The 22750-nt window shown below is 33.9% G+C and overlaps 1 protein-coding gene across 4 annotated transcripts; it reads right to left on the bottom strand.

Annotated features, from left to right (window-relative positions):
- Positions 1 to 5693: 5693 nt before the first annotated feature.
- LOC140833847 (uncharacterized) lies at positions 5694 to 19371 on the bottom strand. Of its 4 annotated transcripts, XM_073198293.1 has the most exons (5): positions 10026 to 10175; positions 9212 to 9289; positions 7705 to 7833; positions 7446 to 7564; positions 5694 to 6196 (listed from the first exon to the last, which is right to left on the bottom strand). In XM_073198293.1, the coding sequence occupies exons 3-5, from the start codon at positions 7787 to 7789 to the stop codon at positions 6083 to 6085; spliced, it is 318 nt and encodes a 105-aa protein (XP_073054394.1). In that variant the 5' UTR covers positions 7790 to 7833; positions 9212 to 9289; positions 10026 to 10175; the 3' UTR covers positions 5694 to 6082. The 4 variants fall into 4 exon arrangements, with proteins under 4 accessions (XP_073054394.1, XP_073054391.1, XP_073054390.1 ...); XM_073198290.1 differs by lacking the exons at positions 9212 to 9289; positions 10026 to 10175 and adding an exon at positions 19127 to 19371; XM_073198289.1 differs by lacking the exon at positions 9212 to 9289 and having other exon boundaries at positions 10026 to 10185.
- Between the last annotated feature and the right edge of the window lie 3379 nt (positions 19372 to 22750).

The following is a 22750-nucleotide window of genomic DNA, read 5'->3' on the forward strand; positions in this document are numbered from 1 at the left end:
CCAACTAGGACCCTCCCAGCCGAGCCACCACCGAGCCACACGACCCTAACCTTCCCTGGACCACGCCCAGCCCAAGCCCAGACCAAATAACCCAAGCAGCTAAGCCCCTGAACCAAGGACAGCAGCCTCGCTCACCCTGCAACTTTCACGCTACAGCTGCTATCTCTTTCATGGAGGTTCTTACCCAAGCCACCAACGAGCCCAGCCCTTCCTAACCTACCCTGGACCTTCCTTGGCCACCCTCAGGACCACCTAGCCCAGAGCCCCCCAGCCCGAGACCCACCTGTTGCGCATGGGGAGGAGTCGTGGACTCTTCTCTAGCGTTTCCCTCGAGTCCTAGCAGTACTAGGTCTCTACTAGACCCTCTCCCCTGTCCCTCTTCGAGCCCCTGCCAGTCCTGGCCAAAGCCCCAAGTCCCATGCAAAACAACCGAAAACTTGCACCATACAAAACCCAAAACAAACTCACGCTATTCTTCCTTCACCAAATTTTGGTTCCAGATTTCTGTTGTGTACTTGTGCAGCCTATGTGGGTGACTTAGGACCCTTTAAATTATGTATAAACCACCCTTGAACCTTACCTAATCATGGCAGCCCCTTATGCACATAAAAATCATGATTTTTGGATCAATAACATACCTTAAAAATTCACATTTGATGCATAAAAGAAATTGTTTGAAAGCTTCACTTGTTTTCATGCACAACATAATAAAATAAGAAATATATTATGACACGATGGACGAGAAAAAGAGATGTATGGCGTGTCTTTGCGTTTTATACGCACGAAAAGCTGTTGTCGACGAAGAACGGAGCGAGGAGACAAAGGCTATGAAGTTTCCCTTGAAGTTTCTCAATAATTTCCTTGCTTTCTACTTGTGATGCGGGTGCTGTGTGGTTGATGGTTTTAGGGGAGAGTTTTCTGAATTTAAAAGAGTGTGAGGCCGTGTACTTGGGGAACAAAGGGGTGGTTAATTGTTGGGGAAGGGGCCGTGAGTTTATGAGGGTGGGGAAGGGTTTGATTTTTGTTTGATTTGTGTTGGAGAAGTGGGCGAGAGTTTGTGGGTAAAGTTAGGGAAAAATTGCCTTTTAAATACTTAATTATTTTACTAACAAGGCTTAGGCCTATTAGGAGTTTAATTAGGCCCATTAGTCTTTAATTAAAATAAAAAATAGTTTTGTTTAAATAAATTTGTGAATTTATTAGCCGGGTTGCCCAAGTTCGTATTTTTGTTAAAGAAAACGACACCGATAAAAATTACGTCCCGGCGTATAAAATCACCTAAAAACCCCTTATTTTCATAAATAATGAAAAGAATCACCCATATTTTAAATAATTAAAAATAATTATTTATAAAAAAACATTTTCTATTTTTCAACCCTCAGTTTCCGTTCCTCGATCGCATCTTGAATATTCCTTAAAAATATAATTTTATGCATGATGATAATAAAATAATATTTCACATATAAATATGTATGTCACATAATCAAATAGCAATTAAAATCAGTTAATTACTCATTTTTCATTATTTCCTAGATTTTCATGCACTTGGATTACGTCGTCTTAATTTTTTTGGACCTTACAGGTTAAGTATGACCAGGGACAATCCACCCGTTAAATTATGAATGGGGGTCTCATGTATGTGGCAGTGGATCTTCCCTGTCAGCACAGTCTGATCAGGTACATTTATGTATGGGTCACATGCTTTGAAACATATCTCTACGCAAAATGATGTTATGTATGCTCAAGTATGTATGATGCAAGTATGTTTAAGAAAATTCTTATGATGATGGCTCGTATACGTTTATGCTACTACGTTCATGTTTCAAGTACGTTTATGTTATTACGTTCAAGTTTCAAGTATGTACGTCTTATTTTAAAGATGCATGTGGTTTTATTATGTATTACTTATTATTTCTGGTTTATATATGTTGAGTCTTTAGACTCACTAGACTTGATCGATACAGGTGAGGATGAATTTGAGGAGACGAGAGGTGAGGACCAGTGAGCTAGCTGGCTTGGATTGAGCGGGAGGCTAAACCCGAGGACCGCCCATGTTTTTATGTTTTTATGCAATGCTTCAACTACTCTGATTTTACGTTTGGTTTATGATGTTTAAACAAGTATTTTTCTCAAATACTTTTGGTTGGACAGTTTATTTATGATCACAATTTGAAAGATTATTTTATATTTAAGAAAATTTTTATTTTTTTCGCAAATTTCAAGTGGTTCAAAATACGGTGCGTTACAAGTATGGTAGGACAGCATATCCAAGGACGATTCAACAAGGTTCTCTGTGTGTGTAAGTATTTATGACGTGAAAAATAATTATTTTTGAGGTATACAATTTGTCATGTGACCAAATTATGTTACGGGTTTGGAAAAAAAAAAAAGAATGTGCCTGGGGACCTCTCCAACCTCTTCGTAGGAACTATGTTATGTTAGGAAGCGGACATCTAGTCCAAGGGCCACGGTGATCCCCGCATGCCCAGTACTGTGGTTTTGTTTTATGAAACGATTTATGTTATTGGCTACTTGCATTGAACAGAACTATACGCAAAATGATTTACGATTCTGATTACTATGACGAGCGTGAAAATATGATTTGATGAAAATGTTTATACAGGAAAGTCATGTTATACATATTTATGTTTATATTATGCTATGTTTAAAATTGCATGGATTTTTATTACGTATACTTGTTATTTACGATTTATGCATGCTGAGTCATTAGACTCACTAGACTTGATCGATGCAGATAATGTAGTTGAGGAGACGGGAGTCGCTCACCAGTGAGCAGTTTCAGACTAGCGGCAGTGCAAACTCAGGGACCTTGTAGTTCACGAGAGTTTTTATTATGCACGTTTAAAATTATTTTATCTAATTTTATGTCTTAGTATTTGTGAATAGTAAGTTGAGACTTTTTATATTATGTTGGATTTTTCAAATTATGGTGGATGTTTTAACTTGGGATTTTTTTTTGGCTGTGGAAATTAAAATGCTGAAGCTTTTATATTAAATATATTTTTAGTACAAGTGGTGACCGTTATTTTTTTTTATGAGTTATATTTATAATAAATTATTTAGTAAGAAAATTTTAATTTTTTTTGCAAATATGTGAGTAGTAATATTTTAAGACACGGTTCGTCACAAAAGTAGTCTTGCGCTATGATAAATTATTTAATAAAATAATTAATACAATTAATGACTTGGATGGGTTTCTCGTCGCTTATCATTTACCAATGCCATCAATTTTTACGTGAATTATTGTTGGTCGGATTAGAGGAGGTATACCGTACCGAAATTTTGGATACCGTATACTGTACCGAAAATACCGATATGAGAAAAATGATACCGTTACCGTACCGACTTTTCGGTACCGAAAGGTTGGTATAGTGAAGTTTCGGTACGGTATTGGTAAAATACCGTCATACCGAAAGTATGTATAAAAACATTCATTCTCTTGTAATTCCAAGGTCAATGATCACCGATACTAAACAAATCCCTCAAGACAGTCAAAGGGACCAAGATAGATATATACAAAACAAATCCATCAAGACAATAAACACCAACCGCAACATGTGTCTGGAGATCAAGACATCAATGAATACCAATAAACTTCAACCGCAACATGTGCGACTTCTTCATCCGCTATCTTTGCAACAATGTCTGAGGTCATGTGATTTATGAAGCATGTTAGCTTTTTAACAAGTCGAGGCTGGCCCAGCATCCAACCCTCTAGCTAGCTGTAAGGTTAGGCGACAAAGATAAGACAATCTCAACAGTTTAAATTCTCAACTATGAGTCGAGTTGTTTCAGTTAACTTTGATTTGGATTATTCCGACATGATGAGTCCAAACAGAAATTAAATTTTTTATTTTGGTACGGTATCAATATATATATCGTTTTATACCAAAAAATATCTTATATATTTTTTTAAAAAAAAATATTATTTAAAAATATTATATATTTTTAATATATATATATATATATATTATTTCGATATTTCGATATATACCGAAAATTTCAAATTCTATATCGTTAGTATCGTACCGAAAATTTTGATATACCAAAAATTTCGATAAATTCGTTATTTTTCGGTACGATAACCTCGATATACCGAAAATTCGAATTTTTCCCGCCCCTAGATTGGATATTCCAAAGATTCGTTCTCTTTGAAATAAAATATGACTAGTAAAAATATAAGTCCCACATAAATAAATTTGAAAAACAATAATTCAATGGATTTGATGCATACCTAATCTCATTGTATCATATAATTAATTTAAGATATTAGTTGCTTATGAAACCAAGAAAAAATGTGTTATAATTACACTAAAATAAATATAAATAACATAAAAACTCATACAATAATGTCACGAATCAATTTTATGAGGTAAATTCTCTATCCAATTCATGGAAATTAATTACTTTTTATTTTAAAATTATTTACTTTCATGAGTTGGGTCGATCCGTCTTGGGAGATAAATTTGTAATATCCTCTCACAAAATAAATAATACTTGAATTTTGATTAGAGTTCATTAGTGTTTAATTTTCAGCGTATTATAATATATTATGTATATTAAAGTTCGTGAACCCTAAAGGTGTGTTTGGTTGAGTGGATTAAATAAGGATAGATTAATAGTCAAATATATATTGTTAAAATTTTAAGATGTTTTAATAATCATTTTCACCCGGTTTAAGATCCAATTTTATTAATCAAATAGTTATCCATAAAATTGGATCTTAAACCGGGTCAAAATGATTATTAAAACAACTTAAAATTTTAACGATAAATATTGGACTATTAATCTATCTTTATTTAATCCACTCAACCTATTCTTGGATGGAAAGATAATTTTATTGAAATTCACTGTACTGTTAATCCATGTAAAAACCTGTTTGTCACAAAAATTACGAGCGTGCCAGGCACGTGTTGTGCCAAAGTTGTGAAATAATCTGACTTCATTTATCAAGCATTACGAGTCTCGATTCAACCCTTAGTTATAGTTCCTTCGATATGGCTTCAAAGCTAACTTATAAACTGAGAAAAATAAAGAAATTATAGGGAGGATCCATTAACATCAAACTTAAATATGTTGTTATGAATTTTGGTCAACATTCTACAATAAAGTTGGAGGAATGATAAAATAAGCTGCTTGGAAATGGAAAAATGAGCGAACAATTAATGAAGATTTTTTGTGTTATTTTTCGGTGGCTTCTTTCTGATTCATCCATCTGCTTTTGTCATACTCCACAGAGAAGTTTCAACCACATTCTACGATCTTGACACAATTTCCACGTCGTGTAATGGTGCATCGTGCTTTTTCCTGGACCAACCGCTATTCTCTTGGGCTTTCCTTTGTTGGCTACTGCTCATGGGCTTCAAGGAATATTTTTTGGACACAACAAGACCTATAAGACTTTTGATCAATGTTAAAAGTTGAGATCCAGAGACTTGGTGATATCAAGTTCTGAGTCTCGTTGATTGTAAATAATTTTTTTAATTTATTTAGATAAATTTAGTTGTTTCTTTGTACTGTTTTTGCACGAGATAAGCAAATCTCGGGTTCACGCTCAAGTCCCGTCAAAGCGATGCAGATAGTTACATTGTATCTTTGTAATCTAGAACAATATCATATTTATACTATAAAAAATCCATAAAAGTGCAATGTTAATGATGATGAATTTGAAATACACCCAAAATGGCTCTCATTTCAAATTTATCGCTCAGATCTCTCTCCAAATCAAATCAAATCATTAGATCCAAAAACAATATCAGAGAATGAAATTACGTTGCATTAAACCAACCAAAACGCCTTTAAAAAATAAAACTTTTATTTCAAATCTATGTTACAGTGCCTGAAATAGAAGTCCTGCGCTTCAAAGCACTCTGAAAGCACAAATGGTGCACTCGCTGCGTTTTGCGCCTAAGCATGTTTTTAACAATAGTGAATAAAAGATACTGGATTGTTCCATACAGAGGGGAAAAAACCTCGAGGCTATAATTATAAATTTGAGATATTCCATCAATGGCCGAAACAAAAAAATTGAAACAAGAAACGTACACTTAAGAAGAAAATTCTATTCTAGCTCATCCAGATGTCCAAAGACTTTTTTCCAATTTGATGCCGCTTCCTCTGGAGACCGATATGACCAGATATGACGCTTGGATTTCTCGCGCTCATCCAAAATCGCCTTCATTCACAGGTATTTATTATCAATCAAAATTCAGATTAACAGCGTAGGAGAGCATACATATACCATGTAAAATTAACTGCCTGCAGTTAATCGCTTCAAAATCTAACGAAGATGATAAGAAAATGTAACATAGTTTTATATTACTAACAGACTCTTACAAAATTAATGTTTGAGAGTTTTAAGTGAGTGTGAGCAATGTGAGGAGAACACAGATGCTAAAACCTAATCGAAGCGCATTCATTAAATGCACCATCTGGATTTTTATTTCACACAATCATGTACTTGGGGTGACACAAACTCAAGATCTGAATTCGAAGAAACAAATTACATCACCTCTGATTAAATAGATCGGCGGGTAAGAATAATATTTTTAATGGATGAAACCACACAAGAAACACGACTCAAGTGAGGAAGATAAATCAAATCACAATGGGAAATCATAAAGAGGAAGATGGGTTTTATATGAAGTTCTTTACTCAACAATAGTTGCAGCTAACTATTCACTAAAGCAATTAAATACAGAAGCAATCATAGAGATATTTTTCACCTAATAGCATTAGCTTATAGCTATCCTGGAAATCCTTACAATTTGGAGTATCATAGGCTGAAGGGATACAGTGCTATATTTGTGTATAATTTAAGACCAGGCGTTTGTCGTTATATCAAAACCTAAATCTTATGTTTAACCTTTTAGTGACTCAAGTATTACATCCTGATCATTAAATCAAAAAACAACACTAATTTTATACCGTGTAGCAATTCAAGCATCACATCTCAAATACCATTCGAGTAGGAACTATTATTTAATTTCGACAATTTTCAACCAATAATTACCTTAACTAGTCAATCATAAGAATTGAACACAAGATACCAACTATTGCGTCAAGTTCTTGTCATAAGGGTAGTTGTCATTGGTGCAAATAGTTTCATTCAAATATTTTACATCGTACATTATTCTAGTCACCATATTTTGATTGTTGCGCCAGCATAATCAATTCTTGCTCTATATCATATTGCAAACTAGAAGATAGCATGAGATTTCAAACCAGTAGTTTATGCCAAAAGATACAGTGCTTGAGATGGGGGCCCTAACAGCAAGCACACAATACTCGACTCTCGAGACTCTCTTTGACTATGACACCCCAAGTTATGATAGAAGTACCAAGAAAATTGTACCACAACCAACCCTGTTGAAAGAGCATTACAAACTATCTAATAAAAAACAAATATTCAGCTAACCACACACCTCTACTTGAGCGGGAGTTTTGGTTTTGAGACTCAAACAATCAAAAAGGTCCGCCCACTTTGCCATACAATTGTCTAATGTACCGAGCCGATAGTACTGTTGCATTTGAGAGACTGGAGCTGTCACAGAAACAAACTTCATCAATTCGAAAGATCACATAATATCTCGAAGATATTCAAGTCAACACAATCTCAAACAACTGCTGCGAAATTCAGTGCCAAATCAAACTAAAAGAACAAACGAGAGAGTGGTGGCGTACAATAGCAAAACCACAAAGCGTCAAAACGTTTGACGCACGACTGTTGCGACCGCTTTGCGGCAGAATCTTCCTTCCTCAGGCTCATGCGATCCGATACTCTACACCTACTCCGAGGTTTCAGCAGATTTACTGTAGATTGAAATAAATATTATTTTATTATACAATATTTATTGTCTTTAAAAAAATATCATAACACATTATGCTAAGAACGGGACATGATCAGGATGACATGGTTTTTTTAAATGATCGCCTAAATTAAATATAGATTATAAGTTTTTTAATAAAAAATTATCGTGAAAAAGATAATGCATGAATACTAAAAAATTTTGGCATGTAGGACTGGTATTTTACAACTGATTAAACCAGTGTTTTTAAACCAGACCGGACGGTTCAACCAGGATGTCCGGTCCAGATTTGGTGTAAAAACCATTTTAACAGTCAAACCAGTTAGGACCGATCAAAATCGATTAATACCCGGTCGGACCGACAGTAATCCGATTCAAAACCGGTCCGACTGGTTCACCAATTTTTTTTTGTAGAATTTGATTATTTTTCTTCGATTTTTAAATTTTATGTTTAGTTATATATATGGTTATTTGAATTTTGTTACAAATATTATTTTATCATTATTAGAGCTTATTTTATTTTTATTTTTGTATAAAAATATAGATATAAGTATATTTGATTATATAAATGTTTTTAGATTTAAACTTTGAAAAATATATATATTTTATTTACATATATATTTAAGATCTTTGTTATTTAAAATATATTATTTATTATATTATATTATTATTTTATATATATAACAGTTTTTCGGTCCGAACATCCGGTGGAACAATATGAATGGTTGAACTGTTTTTACAAGATAGGCTGGTTCGATCACTGGTCCGATTAAGAAAACATTGTTTATTATATCAATTTAAGTTTTTTTTAATAAAAACCGTGCTAAAAAACATAGACGCCTCAATCTTTCCTCCTCCAACTATTTATCATGCAAATCTGTAATCTATCAAACAGCTTGTGCAGCTAGGACAGCAGGACACAAAGGAAAGACACAAGCACATATTTTCCATACAAACCAAGGTGTATTTTGTTTCAGTTCTCCTAGAAGATCAGAGAGAAATCTACCTACCAGACTACCATCTTCAGTGAATCATTTGAAGTTCTCCCAGAAAATCAGAGAGAGTCTATTTACTACACAACCATCATCAGCGATTATTCATAAAGAGTAGTTTACTGGGACAATCCACTAGATCCATAAGCCCGTAACGGAAGATTAATAGTTTATGTAGGTGCATGAGTGCGTGTATCACTAAATAGTTAGTAGCCAAGACCACAGAATGGGTAAAATGGTGAAGGAGTCTCCATTTACCAAGTTGGGAATAATACAGGGTAACAAACTAGCACTAAAGATAAACAATCACTTGAACATTTAAATAATGCTTTAAACCGACACTGCACTAAGCATGATCGAATAAAAATTTTAAACACTCAACACTAATACCAACTAGAATCTAATGAGAGTCCATCATTCAACGGGTTCGAAGGAACTGTCTATCACCATTGTGATCATGAAATCATCCTACATGTCAGATCATCAATTACACAATAATACATGAGCATCAGTGTGGTAACAAAGTCTAAATGTTGGAACAAATGACTCTAGGTTGCCCCAGCCGGTTCAATAATGGCACTCAAGTAGATCTCAATTAGCAAAATCAGATATTCATACGTCCATAACTCTGCCAGAGTGGGATCATCGATTCAAAATCGCAACTATATAATCGAATTTTGGCAGCCAGTATGACAGGAACCTAGAAAAATTTCCATATTTTCACAAAAACTGCCCGTAGCATCAGAAACCTCAGACCATTGTATAGCTGAATTACAGCAATAGATTGAAAATTCAGGTTTTAATGGATGGTTCTATAAAGGAAAATCAATCCCTCGTTTGCATTTGACAAATTTGGGGAAAGCACACAGAATCAATATGAAAAGGATAAAATACCAGAGAGATTCAATCAAGGCGACGATTCCGTCGGAGAAAAAAACCACCACTTCACACTCGCACAAAAAAAAAAAATCCTCAGGAAACCCATTATCCCCCTCCCCAAATTCAAAACACCACAATCAACTCAGTCACTGATGGTTCTTTTTAAGAAACCAAGATTCAAATAAACGAAGCACTCAGATTGAAGAATAAAATTTCATTTACAGATTTTTCTTATGCATTAATTCAATTCAATTGATGCAAACACAGAAAAATGAAATCTCCGGGTTGACGTTTCGATACTCGTAAATATGATGCTGAAACTTACAGAGAGAGCTTTCCAAATATGTGGTCGGTTACAAATTTCGGAGACCGACAACAGTGAATCGGTCGATTAAAGTGGCGGCAAGGGTTTAGCAAATACTTTGAGTAAAAACGGGAGAGAGTAGCTGTGGAAATCGGATTTGCAGGAAGTGGATACTGTGATTCGTTGAATGGCCTGCTGTGGAAATCCACAGCCAGAAGGCCCATTCCCAAGGCCCAGAAGTCCAATAACACCACAACAAATCAAGCCACTAGGCCTGATCCCACTAGGGCCTGCTTTGTCTGAGAGAAGTGTGATAAATCGTAGGGCTCAATGAAAAAAAAAACATTACTAATTTAATTTTTTTTTAATTTAGGTGGAATTAGTTTTTTTTAATTTAGGTGGGACTAGAGCCGCCCTTGGGCAGTTCCAACCTAATGGTGTACTTATTATGTAACCACTAAGGCGTTGTTTGTTTCGTTAAATTAGTAAAATAATTTTTTAAAAGAAAACCGAAATTGATATAATAACAAGTGTTTTATAATCGAGCCGATAATTCTACTGGTCTACCTTATAAAAAATGTTCAATCGGTCATATCAACGGTTCAATCGGTCATATCATTCTACTGGACGGTCGGACCAAAAAACTATTGTATTATATAAAAAAAGATAGTAAATAATATATTTTAAATTTTAAAGATCTTAAATAAAGCTTAAAATCTAAACAACATACATATAATCAAACATAATAAGATTTTATTTTTTAGACAAAAATCTAAATTAAAATAAGTTCTAATAATACTAAAATAATATTTTGAGCAAAATTAAAAATCCAAATAAAAATAAAAGTGAAAATGTAAGAAAATAATCAAATTCTAAAAAAATTAAAAATTAGTGAACCGGTCGGATCAGTTATTAATCGATTCACCGGTTCACACAGTTTTGATTGGTAAAAAAGTTGTGAGTGATTCTGACCGGTGATGAGGAATGTCAAATTATATTTACGCAATAAATTCTATGTTAAGATAAAATTTGACCCTAAGTTTTTTTGTTACAAAGTAAACTAATCTGACTTGGTTAAATTGACAAATGCAGATCACTCAAGAAGTTTATTCGACAAAAATGAACTAACAAGACTATCAAAAATTATAACTAAATGATATGACAAGCACACTCGCTTTAACGCCTGCTGACTTAATCTGTGTAGATCAACACCTGAGCTGAATTAAACAAGGACAGGTCACACTGTTCCACAGACTTATCTTAAGAAATTCTGTGTTCCATAGTCAGCATATGAGCTTATCAGCAAGATAGTAAAAGTATATGTTGGATATCTCTTTCAGCTATAATCCAAAGGAATTTAATTAGTAAGTACTATTTTTGGATAAAGAACAAGGACATGTTGCACTCTCTGTATAATTATCGGGTATTCAGTACATCTGTGAGTACCGTCTTTATTTATTAACATCAGTGACCAATATTTATAAAATGGGATGCTTCAGAGTTGAGAGAAGACTATTGTTTCATTGATAATCATAAAGTATCATTTGAAATTTCAGCATCTCTTCAAAGATACATTATGAGCTTATATTGCATACGCTGCAAAGTTAAATTAGATCATTTTAAGGATCATTTTGTGCACACTTTGTTCTCAATTATGTCTGTATGCAATAGAATTATTATTGAGTGATAATTATTGTAAATATCATAAGGTTGTTTTTGAACAAATTGAACTTTATTGAAGTAGTTGCTAGAGTTTCAACTTAATAGGTGTAATGACCATGGGATATCCTGATATTGGGTTCGCTCTAGGGCCTTCTTTTGTAAACATGGGATCATTTTGTGCACACTTTGTTCTCAATTATTTTTGTATGCAATAGAATTATTATTGAGTGATAATTATTGTAAATATCATAAGGTTGTTTTTGAACAAATCGAACTTTATTGAAGTAGTTGCTAGAGTTTCAACTTAATAGGTGTAATGACCATGGGATATCCTGATATTGGGCTCGCTCTAGGGCCTTCTTTTGTAAACAGGGGATCATTTTGTGCACACTTTGTTCTCAATTATTTTTGTATGCAATAGAATTATTATTGAGTGATAATTATTGTAAATATCATAAGGTTGTTTTTGAACAAATTGAACTTTATTGAAGTAGTTGCTAAAGTTTCAACTCAATAGGTGTAATGACCATGGGATATGCTGATATTGGGCTCGCTCTAGGGAATTCTTTTGTAAACAGGCTCCCTCTGAGGACTTCTCCATCCAAGGATATCTCATGCGCTGTCATTCGTAGAATATCTAACCCCTGAAAATTGGTTTTCATTCGCCCCCTCCCCCCCAAACCAACACTGAGAATCTAGGTACTTAATCCTGGAGGTACAGGGTTGGAGTGTTGGTAGAGGCGAAAGAAACTACTTTTCAGCGGTGAGATATTTTAATAGTGATGGCACATGCGAAAGCCCGTGAGGGAGAAGGCCCAGAGGAGTCATGTTTACGAGAGAAGATCCCTAATGGATCCCTTGATAAGGATAAAAAAAACGTTTTTCAACGACCATGGGCTATCCCGATCTTGAGCTCCCTAAAGTTTTTTTAACAACCATAGTCTATCCCGATATTGGGCTCTCTATGGGGCCTTATCCCATAAACGAGCTACCTCTAATGTTTTCTCCCTTACAGGCTTTCTCATACACCGTCACTCATAGAATATCCAACTTCTGAAAAGTAAAACATTTTCTGAAAGAATGTTACGCGCATTATCATCAACGTAGCAGTATCACAATGCCACCAAAATAGCAAGCGGCGCCTCAACGCCAAAGTATTGGGCCTAAGCGCCATCCAACCTGAACAAAGCTGTAGGTACGGAGCTTGAGCGCCAAAGGGTCGGAACTGGAGCGCCAGTTTGACAAAAGTGTGACTTTTAAATATGTTTTAGGCATTTAAAGGCATGGAAATCAAATAACTCCATTTCTTCATTTCTAACACCTAATAATCGAGAAACGGGCTAAGGGTTCTTCAAATTTACCTCCAAGATGGCTCACAAATCACATATTTCATCAAATTGAAACTAGATCCAAGATCTACGCATGAAACTCTTTCTAGGTACGTCCTTTATGCAAATAATCCTCGGAATATGTAGTTTAGATGCATGGGTATGTTAGATTGTGAATAAACTTGGGAATTATGTATATTGATGAAGGATCTCCTCACTTTTGCAGCTTAATAGAGGTTCATGTATCGTTTAGGTCGATTCGAAGTTGTATTGTAAGTAAACTCATTTCTTGCTACTCGTATAAGAGATTGTATCTATGATATGATTAGAATTCCATTTAAATATTTTAGATAATAAGAAATTCATGTTGATGTACTTATATGTTCATCATGTTGAAAAGAAACGGGAATACAATGGGATGCATACCAAGTGTTTGAAAGAATGTCTCATCCAAGTGCTTGATAGAGTATTTGAAGGTTTTGTAATAATCAAAGGCTTGCAAGAGATCCCAAGGTTAAGAGTTTCAATCGTACACCAACATTAGGCAAGATTTTCCAAGTTTCTTGAATGCACCTTTCAATATAATTAATGTATTTGATGCTTGCGAATTTTTAATCCATTTTATTGATTGTTTGCAAGGTTTAAGTTTTTCACTCATGCATATACTTTTACTATTGTATGAAAAATTATGAACATGTGTTATTTCCATGTAATTAATAATTTTATTAGCATGAATTAAATTTTATACCCTGTGTGTGATGTTAAAATATTTTAGATCTTTGATAAGTTTCATGGTCGTGTAAAAACTCTCAGGGACGTAGTTATCAGACGAACATAACTCTGACATGAGTTGACACGTGTCATTGTAATTGCGCTCGGACATGTTCTGTTTATGTTTCATCTTCAATAACCGAGCGAGCACAGACAACACAGAATGACCATGTGGATTTCCATCCCAAATTTCTTTCTCGGCTGATTTAATGCTTTCATACAATGATTTAATAAAACTGTTTGGACTTTCAGGAACTTCGGAAAAAGTATTTATTGTAGAATTTTCTTCACCAAAATTATCATTCTCATTTTCAGGGGTCTCTTCAAAGTTAACATTTTCTTCAATAGTATCAAAAAAACCCAGAAATGGAGTATGATCAATTCGTGGTGCAACAGGATATGAAGATGACGAAGGATCATCCATATTAAAATTAGGATAAAACGGATGAATGTATTCCTCTCCATGAAAAAACCAATTGTAGTAATTTGGTACAAATCCATAACGACCGAGATGTACCTTAACGGTATCTTCATCTAAAAATATTTTGTTTTGACATTTTTGTCGATTGCAAGGACAACGTATATTTCCATTTAATAAACACTCAGGATGACAAAGTGCAAATGTTACAAATGACTCTACACCAACACAATATTCATTCGTTAGAAATTCATTCTCCAACCGACGATACATCCAATTTCTATAGTTATCCATTTTATCCTATAAAAGAATAAATAAGATGTATTTTACTCAATCGCTATCATATACTAATTAATTAAATAAATTAATACATGAACTCCTTAAATAGTTCTCGTTCAACAACATAAGTAGGCAGATTTAATAATTTTAATGTTGACAATTAATTGAATATTTAAATTATATAATATAATATTTTAATAACAAACATGTAATATATATTATTTAATTCCTAAATAACATGCAATAAAAATAAATTAAACTATGTATAAATCTACAACAAACTTACAATCTGACCGTAGAAGACGTCGGAGCACTGTGCACGCGCAAAAAAATCAGCTGGAAAACGACATGCACTACAAGCTAACAAAATTTATAATCTTAACCAACACTCATAAATTTACCAAGAATTGAAGATAAAAAACTTACCCCAAATCGAAACTAAAATCGCCTAACAGAGAGAAATTTATCACAGATGTGAAGCGGTGCGGAGAAAAATGGACCGTATAGTATTTATAGACAATTTGCGACGATTTTTGAAAAAAGCGTCGCTATCGGAGACAGTTTTAAAACCGCCGGCGATTTAATAGTGACGGTTTTATAAACTGTCGTTAATTAGCGACAATTAGCGACGGTTATTCAGAAAACCGTCGCTATTTGCACAGTTTTAAAACAGTAACCGATCTAATAGCGACGGTTTATATAGAAACGTCGCTAATTAGCGACGGTTTTTCTTAAACCAGCGACGCATAATTAACGACGGTTTTATTAAAACCGTCGCAATTTTTTAAATGATGACGGTTTAAACAAAAACGTTGCAAAATTTTGCGACGATTTTTCAAAAATCGTCGCTAACACCTAATTTTTTTGCAGTGTTAGCCATGGGAGTAAGAACCCTCGGGATGAGCTCCGAAATGGACTACTGATGTTGACGATGTAGGTGCCGGCTCTGGTTAATGCGGCTGCGTATTATGTTTATTTAAGGGTTGTACAACTTAGCGTGATCATTCCACTTATGTTTAAGTGTGCTCGATGTGTTGTCCACTTGTTCCACTATATATCATCCCTATATAAAAATGAAGATGTCGTATTTGAGTGACGAATGTTATGTTTAAGTTAAAATTATGAAAATGGATGTTACAGTTATGTTCCTCTTGTATTAAATTTATGGCTAATTACACGTGTTCCTACCTATGCAGTTTTAAACTCCTAATGTCATTTCCTATGAATGTTACGCCTTCAGTGCACTGTACTCGTTAATATTCCTTATAAGCTTGTTGAGTCATTAGATTCACTATACTTGTCTGGTGCAGGTGAGCCAGAAATTGATGTAGTAGTTGGTGACTTCGTGTTGGAGTAATCGACGAGATGTCAAGGTGTGGTGGCTTATAGACCTCGCGGTCCATAAGAGATCCATTTATTATGTAGATGTTCAAAACATTTTTTTTATTTGCATGATGATTATTGTTTTTGATTTATGTTGTATTGTGAGAACTAATTTGGTGCATATTAGATGATTGATAGATTTAAGAATTATGGTTGAATATTGTGATGTTTTGTTTTTGTTTTTTTTTTTTTTTGTTTTATTGTTCTTGTTTTCTTCTGTGGAGCCCGATAAACGATTAAGTCATGCAAAAATTTCTATTGAATTATTGTTTTAGTGAATTTCAAGATGTTTAGGATCATATACATAATACATGTATAATCATACATATATAATCACTTAGAATAATTAGAACTTTTTAAGAAAAAATTTATTTCTCTGCATTTTCACACACAAGTTACACGAAATGAAATGTTTAGACGCCTTGGGCGTTACAATAGGGTTGGTGAACCGAGTATTTAATATTCACTTTGTATCTGAGTTGTACCGATCAAATCTTCTAGTGGAAATTTTCTGGACACAGAAGAAGGAGAGATGTAAAAGCTTAATATTTGAACTTCCACAAACAAATTCCTATCCCTTCCCTACTTACTTACAGTCTTATCTGATTTTATCAGATTATTTAAAATATTCACTTTGTATTTGAGTTTTTTCCAAACTGATCTGTTTATTTTCTGAGTAATAAAAATATATCAGTTAATTTAAGAAGAGTTTATTCATCTCCTTCTAAACTCCTTCTCGATACGAGTAATGATATCAGAAAGGGTTTTTCCGATATCTGAATATTTAATATACACTTATGTCCTCATTTAACAAAATCCAACTACTTTCTAAGGAATAATATGACGACTAGAAAATTTGAATGCAAGCACATCTATCAGCACAAGATGATAATATGTGATATGTCATCACAGAAGGAACTATGAATAAAAGCAAACACAACTATTGCTATCACATAAGGTACTGCCCATAAGCCCATATTTATAGACAATTTGCGACATTTTTTGACTTAGGGATTGGCCAATGTTATTATAAAAAACGTTGTGGGCATATAGAACATCTAAAAGGACTGTCACTAGGGTTAGTCCATTTTCCTTTACCTTTGGTCATTATGCGGTGCTACCATTGGAGATTATAGTGCCATCAATGCGAGTGGAAAAAACATAACGAACTCTCCCTGAACATTACAGTGAGGCAATGATCATGGAGTTAGAAGAAGTAAATGAACTGAGAATCCAAGCATATAATAATGCCTTAGTGTTACAGAAGCAGAAAGTGACAATGATTTATAATAGGAGGATCAATAAAAAGAGCTTCCATTAAGGAGAGATTGGTTGGAAAACCATACTGTCCTTGGGAACAAAGGACATCGATTTGGGCAAATGGTCCCCAAACTAGGAAGGACCATTCGAGGTGCATAAAGTCTTGTAAGGAAATGCATATTGGCTATCATGTTTAGATATTCAACCACATAAAAGATGCATAAATGGCAAGTATCTAAAGTCATAATTCGAAGTATGAGGGAAGAAAACGAACGAAGGAGTGAGTAAAGAGAGCAGAGGACCTTGTATCCAGTGAGGAGTTGGTCTTTTGGCTACTTTGGCATATATCTTTGTTTTTACTATTTGAATATTTCAAAATATGATGGAAAAAGTTGGCTCTACGGCTACTTTCGGGAATCAAGCTTTTGTTCGAACAATAATGATTCGACTCCACAGTATGCCTCTGGTTACATGGAAAGAGATTTGGTACGTGGGGAGTCGGTCTTACGGCCACTTATGCATACATTTGATTGATTTTTCTGTTATTCTTATTGAATATTACGAAAAATCATTGATAAAGTAGGTGATACAGCAGCTTGGGTAAAATGGTTGTTGCGTATGCAGTAATATTCCATGAGGTAGGCCTCTGGGCCACCTAAAAAGTGTGGCATATAAAGATAGAGAGCAGAGAGTTAAGCTCGTCTGGATAGACAACGAAGAATAAAGAAAGAACATAGCATAATGAGAGCGCTGCACAAACCACAAAAGGACCTAAAAGTGTTATTTTGTTATAAGAGTAGGCTTACTAGCCACTTTTATATATATATATTTGGTTCTTTGTTTTAAGACTTCATTTGAAGTAGGCCTTAGGGCCACTGGTGTTAATATTTGTTGTTCAATAATGAAAATGATTGAATGAAGTTGTCCAGTGGACAACTTTTATCATATTGGATAATTTTGTTTTACTAGAGAATTAATTGAGAAAAAATAATTACGAGTGGGGAGTTTTTAAGCCAACCTATGGTTTTACTGGAAATTGGTGTAATGAGTAAGATTAATTGGTTAAGGGTATAAGAACCAATGGAAAACTCCTTTCCAGCACCAACATCCAACATCACATTCAACTCCTCTTCATTTCCCAACCAACATCCAAAATAACATTCAACTCATTTTCATTTTCCAACCAACATCCAACAACCAGAATGTCAAATCAACAATCACCAAATATAAAGGGGAGTCACCACATGCAAGAACAATAAGTAAATGTGTACGCGGGAAAGGGACCCGACTTACGTACAATGCATAGACGTGCATGCGGAAAAAAAAATCCATCTGAAGTGCAATGTACGGACGTGTATGTAGGAGAGAGGTCCGACTCAAGTGCAATGCATAAATGTGTTTATTAAACAAATTTTTAAAAATTGGGTATGCTACGAATGGGAGATGGTGTTTTGAATAAATGCAGTACAGAATTTTCACGGATGGGTTCAAATTTACCTTTTTTGCACGATGCTGCAAATTAACACAAATGTATAGATGTCAAGCTCACAAGGGAGTTGAGGCCAACCTATGGCCAACTCTCAGTCAAGTGTTACCTCTCATCAATAAATTTACCAACACTGACATATAAAAGCAGGACTCATTCAAGGATAAAAAGCCACATACAAAGGCCAACCAATGGCCTAAGGCCCCAAGATCATCTAATGTCTTCTAGTTACGACTGAATTCTTACACATAAGATGGCCAGAGCAGTGGCAGGTCTCATGAACCCATGTGACCATATCAGCTGAATTTCTCGGACAATACAAACAGGTCCAAGATTGTCAACATACGTCATAAAATGAAAATGGCTAAGATGACATCTAAAAGCAATTCCAGAAGACAACTATCGGGAAATCATATTATTCGAATAAGCTTGAAATTGCATTTTGATGTAGGAATTAAGCCAGATGTTGAGAAAGAAAGATAAAACCAAGGGATAAAGCGATGGGATCTAGCGAGTACTAGGGACAACGACATACCTGTTGCAGTCGACCGATACCAGAGAAGAACTAGATGAGGAGAGCAGACACTTTCCGTCAAAAGTAGAAACCGTCGACCGACCTGTGATGGAGGGAAGAAGAGATGGCCGAGCGCAAGATGATTAGACAGTGGCAGAGGCGAGAAGAAGTGATCGGAGCGTGGAAACGATGCAAGGGTTTACAGGGGAAGTCCAGGATTGATTTCGGGCTCTGTGGATGATAATGGAAGTCTTCACTTCACAGGAGAAGCCAGAGAACTTTTTGGTGAATCAAAAGAAAGCAGACTTCCGGATTTTGAATGTGGCATTTGGGAATTTGACTTACACGGCTGTTTGTCAAAAGAGGCCCAAGTTTGCTATTGAACTTGGGTTTTTGGTTGAGCTTCATTAATGATAAAAAGAATTGGGCTGAGAAGTTTACATATAGGCATTTTGGGCCACTGGGTGCCTGTGAAGGCATTTGTTGGAGCTCAACTTTAACTAAGGCCGAAGTGAATTGGACCCAAAGACCAAGGACACATATGCATGCATAAATATTTATAAACAATTAGAAATAAGTGACACGTGGAATAGCCTGCCCTCCTCAAAAAGTTGCATATATTGTAGTAGTTGCAGGATGATCCATTTTTTTTTACCAAGTGCTTGGATCGAATTTTGTTATAGAAATCAAGATTAAAAATAAAATTCATAAATCATACCATATACGAAGTATAGTTATTTTTTTGTCAAAAACTGCACCAAACGCTCTGCCTTGTAAACAACATATTTAAATAAAAAAGGCATCATTCACTATATTAGGGGTGGGCAATTAAACGTCGGGTACCCGACATTATCGGGTTCGAGTATTTTACTGATATCCGACAAATTTTTTTTATGGGTCTAACCGTCTATTCAATTTAAAAATACATGTATTTTTTTTGTGGCTAGTCATAACAATGACAAATAACTAATCGTAAAATGATATAATGACCAAGTTTGTAAATGGCGGGAGGCGGTGGCGGGGCGGTCGGTGACCGCCTACCGCCTCGGCCGCCTCGGCGGTGCCTAGGCGGTTGGATTTTTTTAGTAATTTTTTATAGATAATCATGTCATATTATCATTTTTATGTAAAATGTGCAATTAAATAATGTTTAAGCACAAAACATAATATCATATAGATAATGTGCAATTAATAAAGATTCATCATTATATTAATGTTATTATGATAACGAAGTAATATATATATATATATTTTTTTACCAAAAAACTAAGTTTAAATTTTCAACGTTTCAATCAATTATTCATCATTAGAACAAGTAGTAGACTAAACATAACTAATCTTCCAAATCATCTACATATGCACCATCTACTACATCCATGATCCTCTCATCATCGGACTCAATCAACATTTTCTTCATTCTCCTCCTCCGATGTTTCTAAATATTCATTAAGTTCTCTAATGGCGATGTTCCTTGCACTCCTCCTTGGATGTAGCACTTCATCCACTCCGGAGGCCTCCACTACCATTCTCCAAGTAAGACCTTTAAATAGTCCTAATATTTAAAATTAGTTGACTTTGACTTGATTTTTAAAATCGTTGACTAAGTTTTAAAAATTGTTGACTAGGTTTTTAAAATTGTTGACTACTGCCTCGCCCGCCTCGACCCGCCTACTCGCCGCCTCGACCCGCCTCGACACCCCTCAACCCGCCTCGACACCCGCCTCATGCATAGGCGGTGCGGTCGAGGGCCGCCTACCGCCTAGGCACCGCCTAGGCGGCCGCCTCGACCGTCATTTAGAACACTTATAATGACATGATTTTTTGTGAAATGTGAAAAATACATGTGTTTTTTTAATTTACTAGTCATAATATGATATAATGACTAGCCATAACTCAATATAATGACATGTTTTTTGTGAAATGTGAAAAATACATATATTTTTTCAAAAAAAAAAATTAAAATGGTTTTTTTTTCAGGTACCCAAAAATACCCAACAATTTCGGGTATCCGACTACCAGACTTGTCGAGTACCCAAACCTGAAAACCCGACCTGCGCCCACCCCTGCACTATTTCTCAACTATCTTCAAAATTATTACTTTTACAAAGAAACTCATTTTCTTCTTAATTATTCTTCAATATAGTCTTTCATCAGAGTATTTATTTCTTTTTACTACAATTTCTCTTTGAAGTCTAATAGTAAAAAAATGAAAAAAAAATTGTAAATGTCATTTTTATTGTGAGTGTCTTATTGTGCTCAATTATTAACTTAGCTTTAAATCTTCATTGTTGTTTTATCTTTGTATTAGTTGAACTATATTTTATATTTGAAAAACACTATTGTTTTCAAATAAATTTGAATATATGTTCAAATATTTTCATTAAAAATCCACAAATCGACCGTAACAGCCTGAACCGTTCAAAATCGCAAAACTAATTTTATATGTAAAACCACGCTTAATTGTTTTTTAAATATTCACCGATCGCATATTTTAATTCGGTTTGAATTTAAAAAAAAAATCAAAAAAATCGTGTGATAGGTGGACAACCATCTGATTATTCGAATTATTTCTATACTACTGAAATAAAGAGTTGAAATTATTGAATGTTGAAAATAAGAGTTGTAAAATATTGAAAATTAGTGTGTGATGATGTATGTAATGATGTATTTAGTTTTAGATTATTTACAAATAAATTCTATAAATAGGTCTCTCAATTTGTGAAGAAGAAGACAATTGAGTAGATAAAATTTTATAAAGTGTGTTGTTTAATATATTTTGTGAGTTTGAGATTTTTATTTTTTACAGTAAATTTTTACTTTTAACACGTTATCAACACGATACTCGAAAGATCTCCATATTTTTTTCAAGCTCCAAAACACAAGAAAAATGTAATCATATTTAAAAGTAATATTATTTATTTTATTATTTATTTGTTTTTTTGTTGTATATATATTTAATATATAATATCATGTTATTATATTAAAAGGGTCTATGACACCTCATTATTTAATGTGATGTAATTATATTATTACACTGCTTATATATTTTTATTGTGTTACTGTTTATTTATTATATATATATTTAAATAATATCATGTTATTATATAAAAAGAGTCTATGACACTCATTATAATAATATGATGTGATTATTTCACGGTTTATATATTTTTATTGTGTTATATAATGAGTATATATTTGTATAATATCACAGTATTATATAAAAGAAGTCCAATAAATTTCATTATAATAATGTGATGTGATATACATAATTATTTAAAAATGATTAACATTATATACATTATATTAATACCATAAAATTTACATATACATACATTTATTTTTTAAGATTTTATAACGGTCATAAACGGTTAGTTTTTACTCTATAAAAATGATTTATAATCGCATTCCATCAATATAAACTTACCTTTCCTCCCTAAAAATTTTCTTCATCAAAATTTTCCAATAAGAAGAAGATGGTCCTTCGAAGATTATTTTGTATAATTATTTTGGTTATTATACTCGCTAATCTTATATTTATCGGAGAATATTTGTCTCGCAGTTTTTTTAGAATGCTTGTACTTATAATTTATCCATTATTTTGTATTGCCATATTAATAGATTTAGATCTTAACTAATAAAATACGT

This window comes from Primulina eburnea, chromosome 6, assembly GCF_022965805.1.
Source record: "Primulina eburnea isolate SZY01 chromosome 6, ASM2296580v1, whole genome shotgun sequence".
Lineage (NCBI taxonomy): Eukaryota > Viridiplantae > Streptophyta > Magnoliopsida > Lamiales > Gesneriaceae > Primulina > Primulina eburnea.

Excerpts from the sequence above, each read along its gene's own strand:
- LOC140833847 (XM_073198290.1), bottom strand. The coding sequence starts at position 7,789 with ATGAGCCTGAGGAAGGAAGATTCTGCCGCAAAGCGGTCGCAACAGTCG. Across the intron at positions 7,565-7,704 it reads CGCTTTGTGGTTTTGCTATT|CTCCAGTCTCTCAAATGCAA; the intron begins GTACGCCACCAC and ends TTTCTGTGACAG. Across the intron at positions 6,197-7,445 it reads AAACTCCCGCTCAAGTAGAG|GCGATTTTGGATGAGCGCGA; the intron begins GTGTGTGGTTAG and ends CTGTGAATGAAG.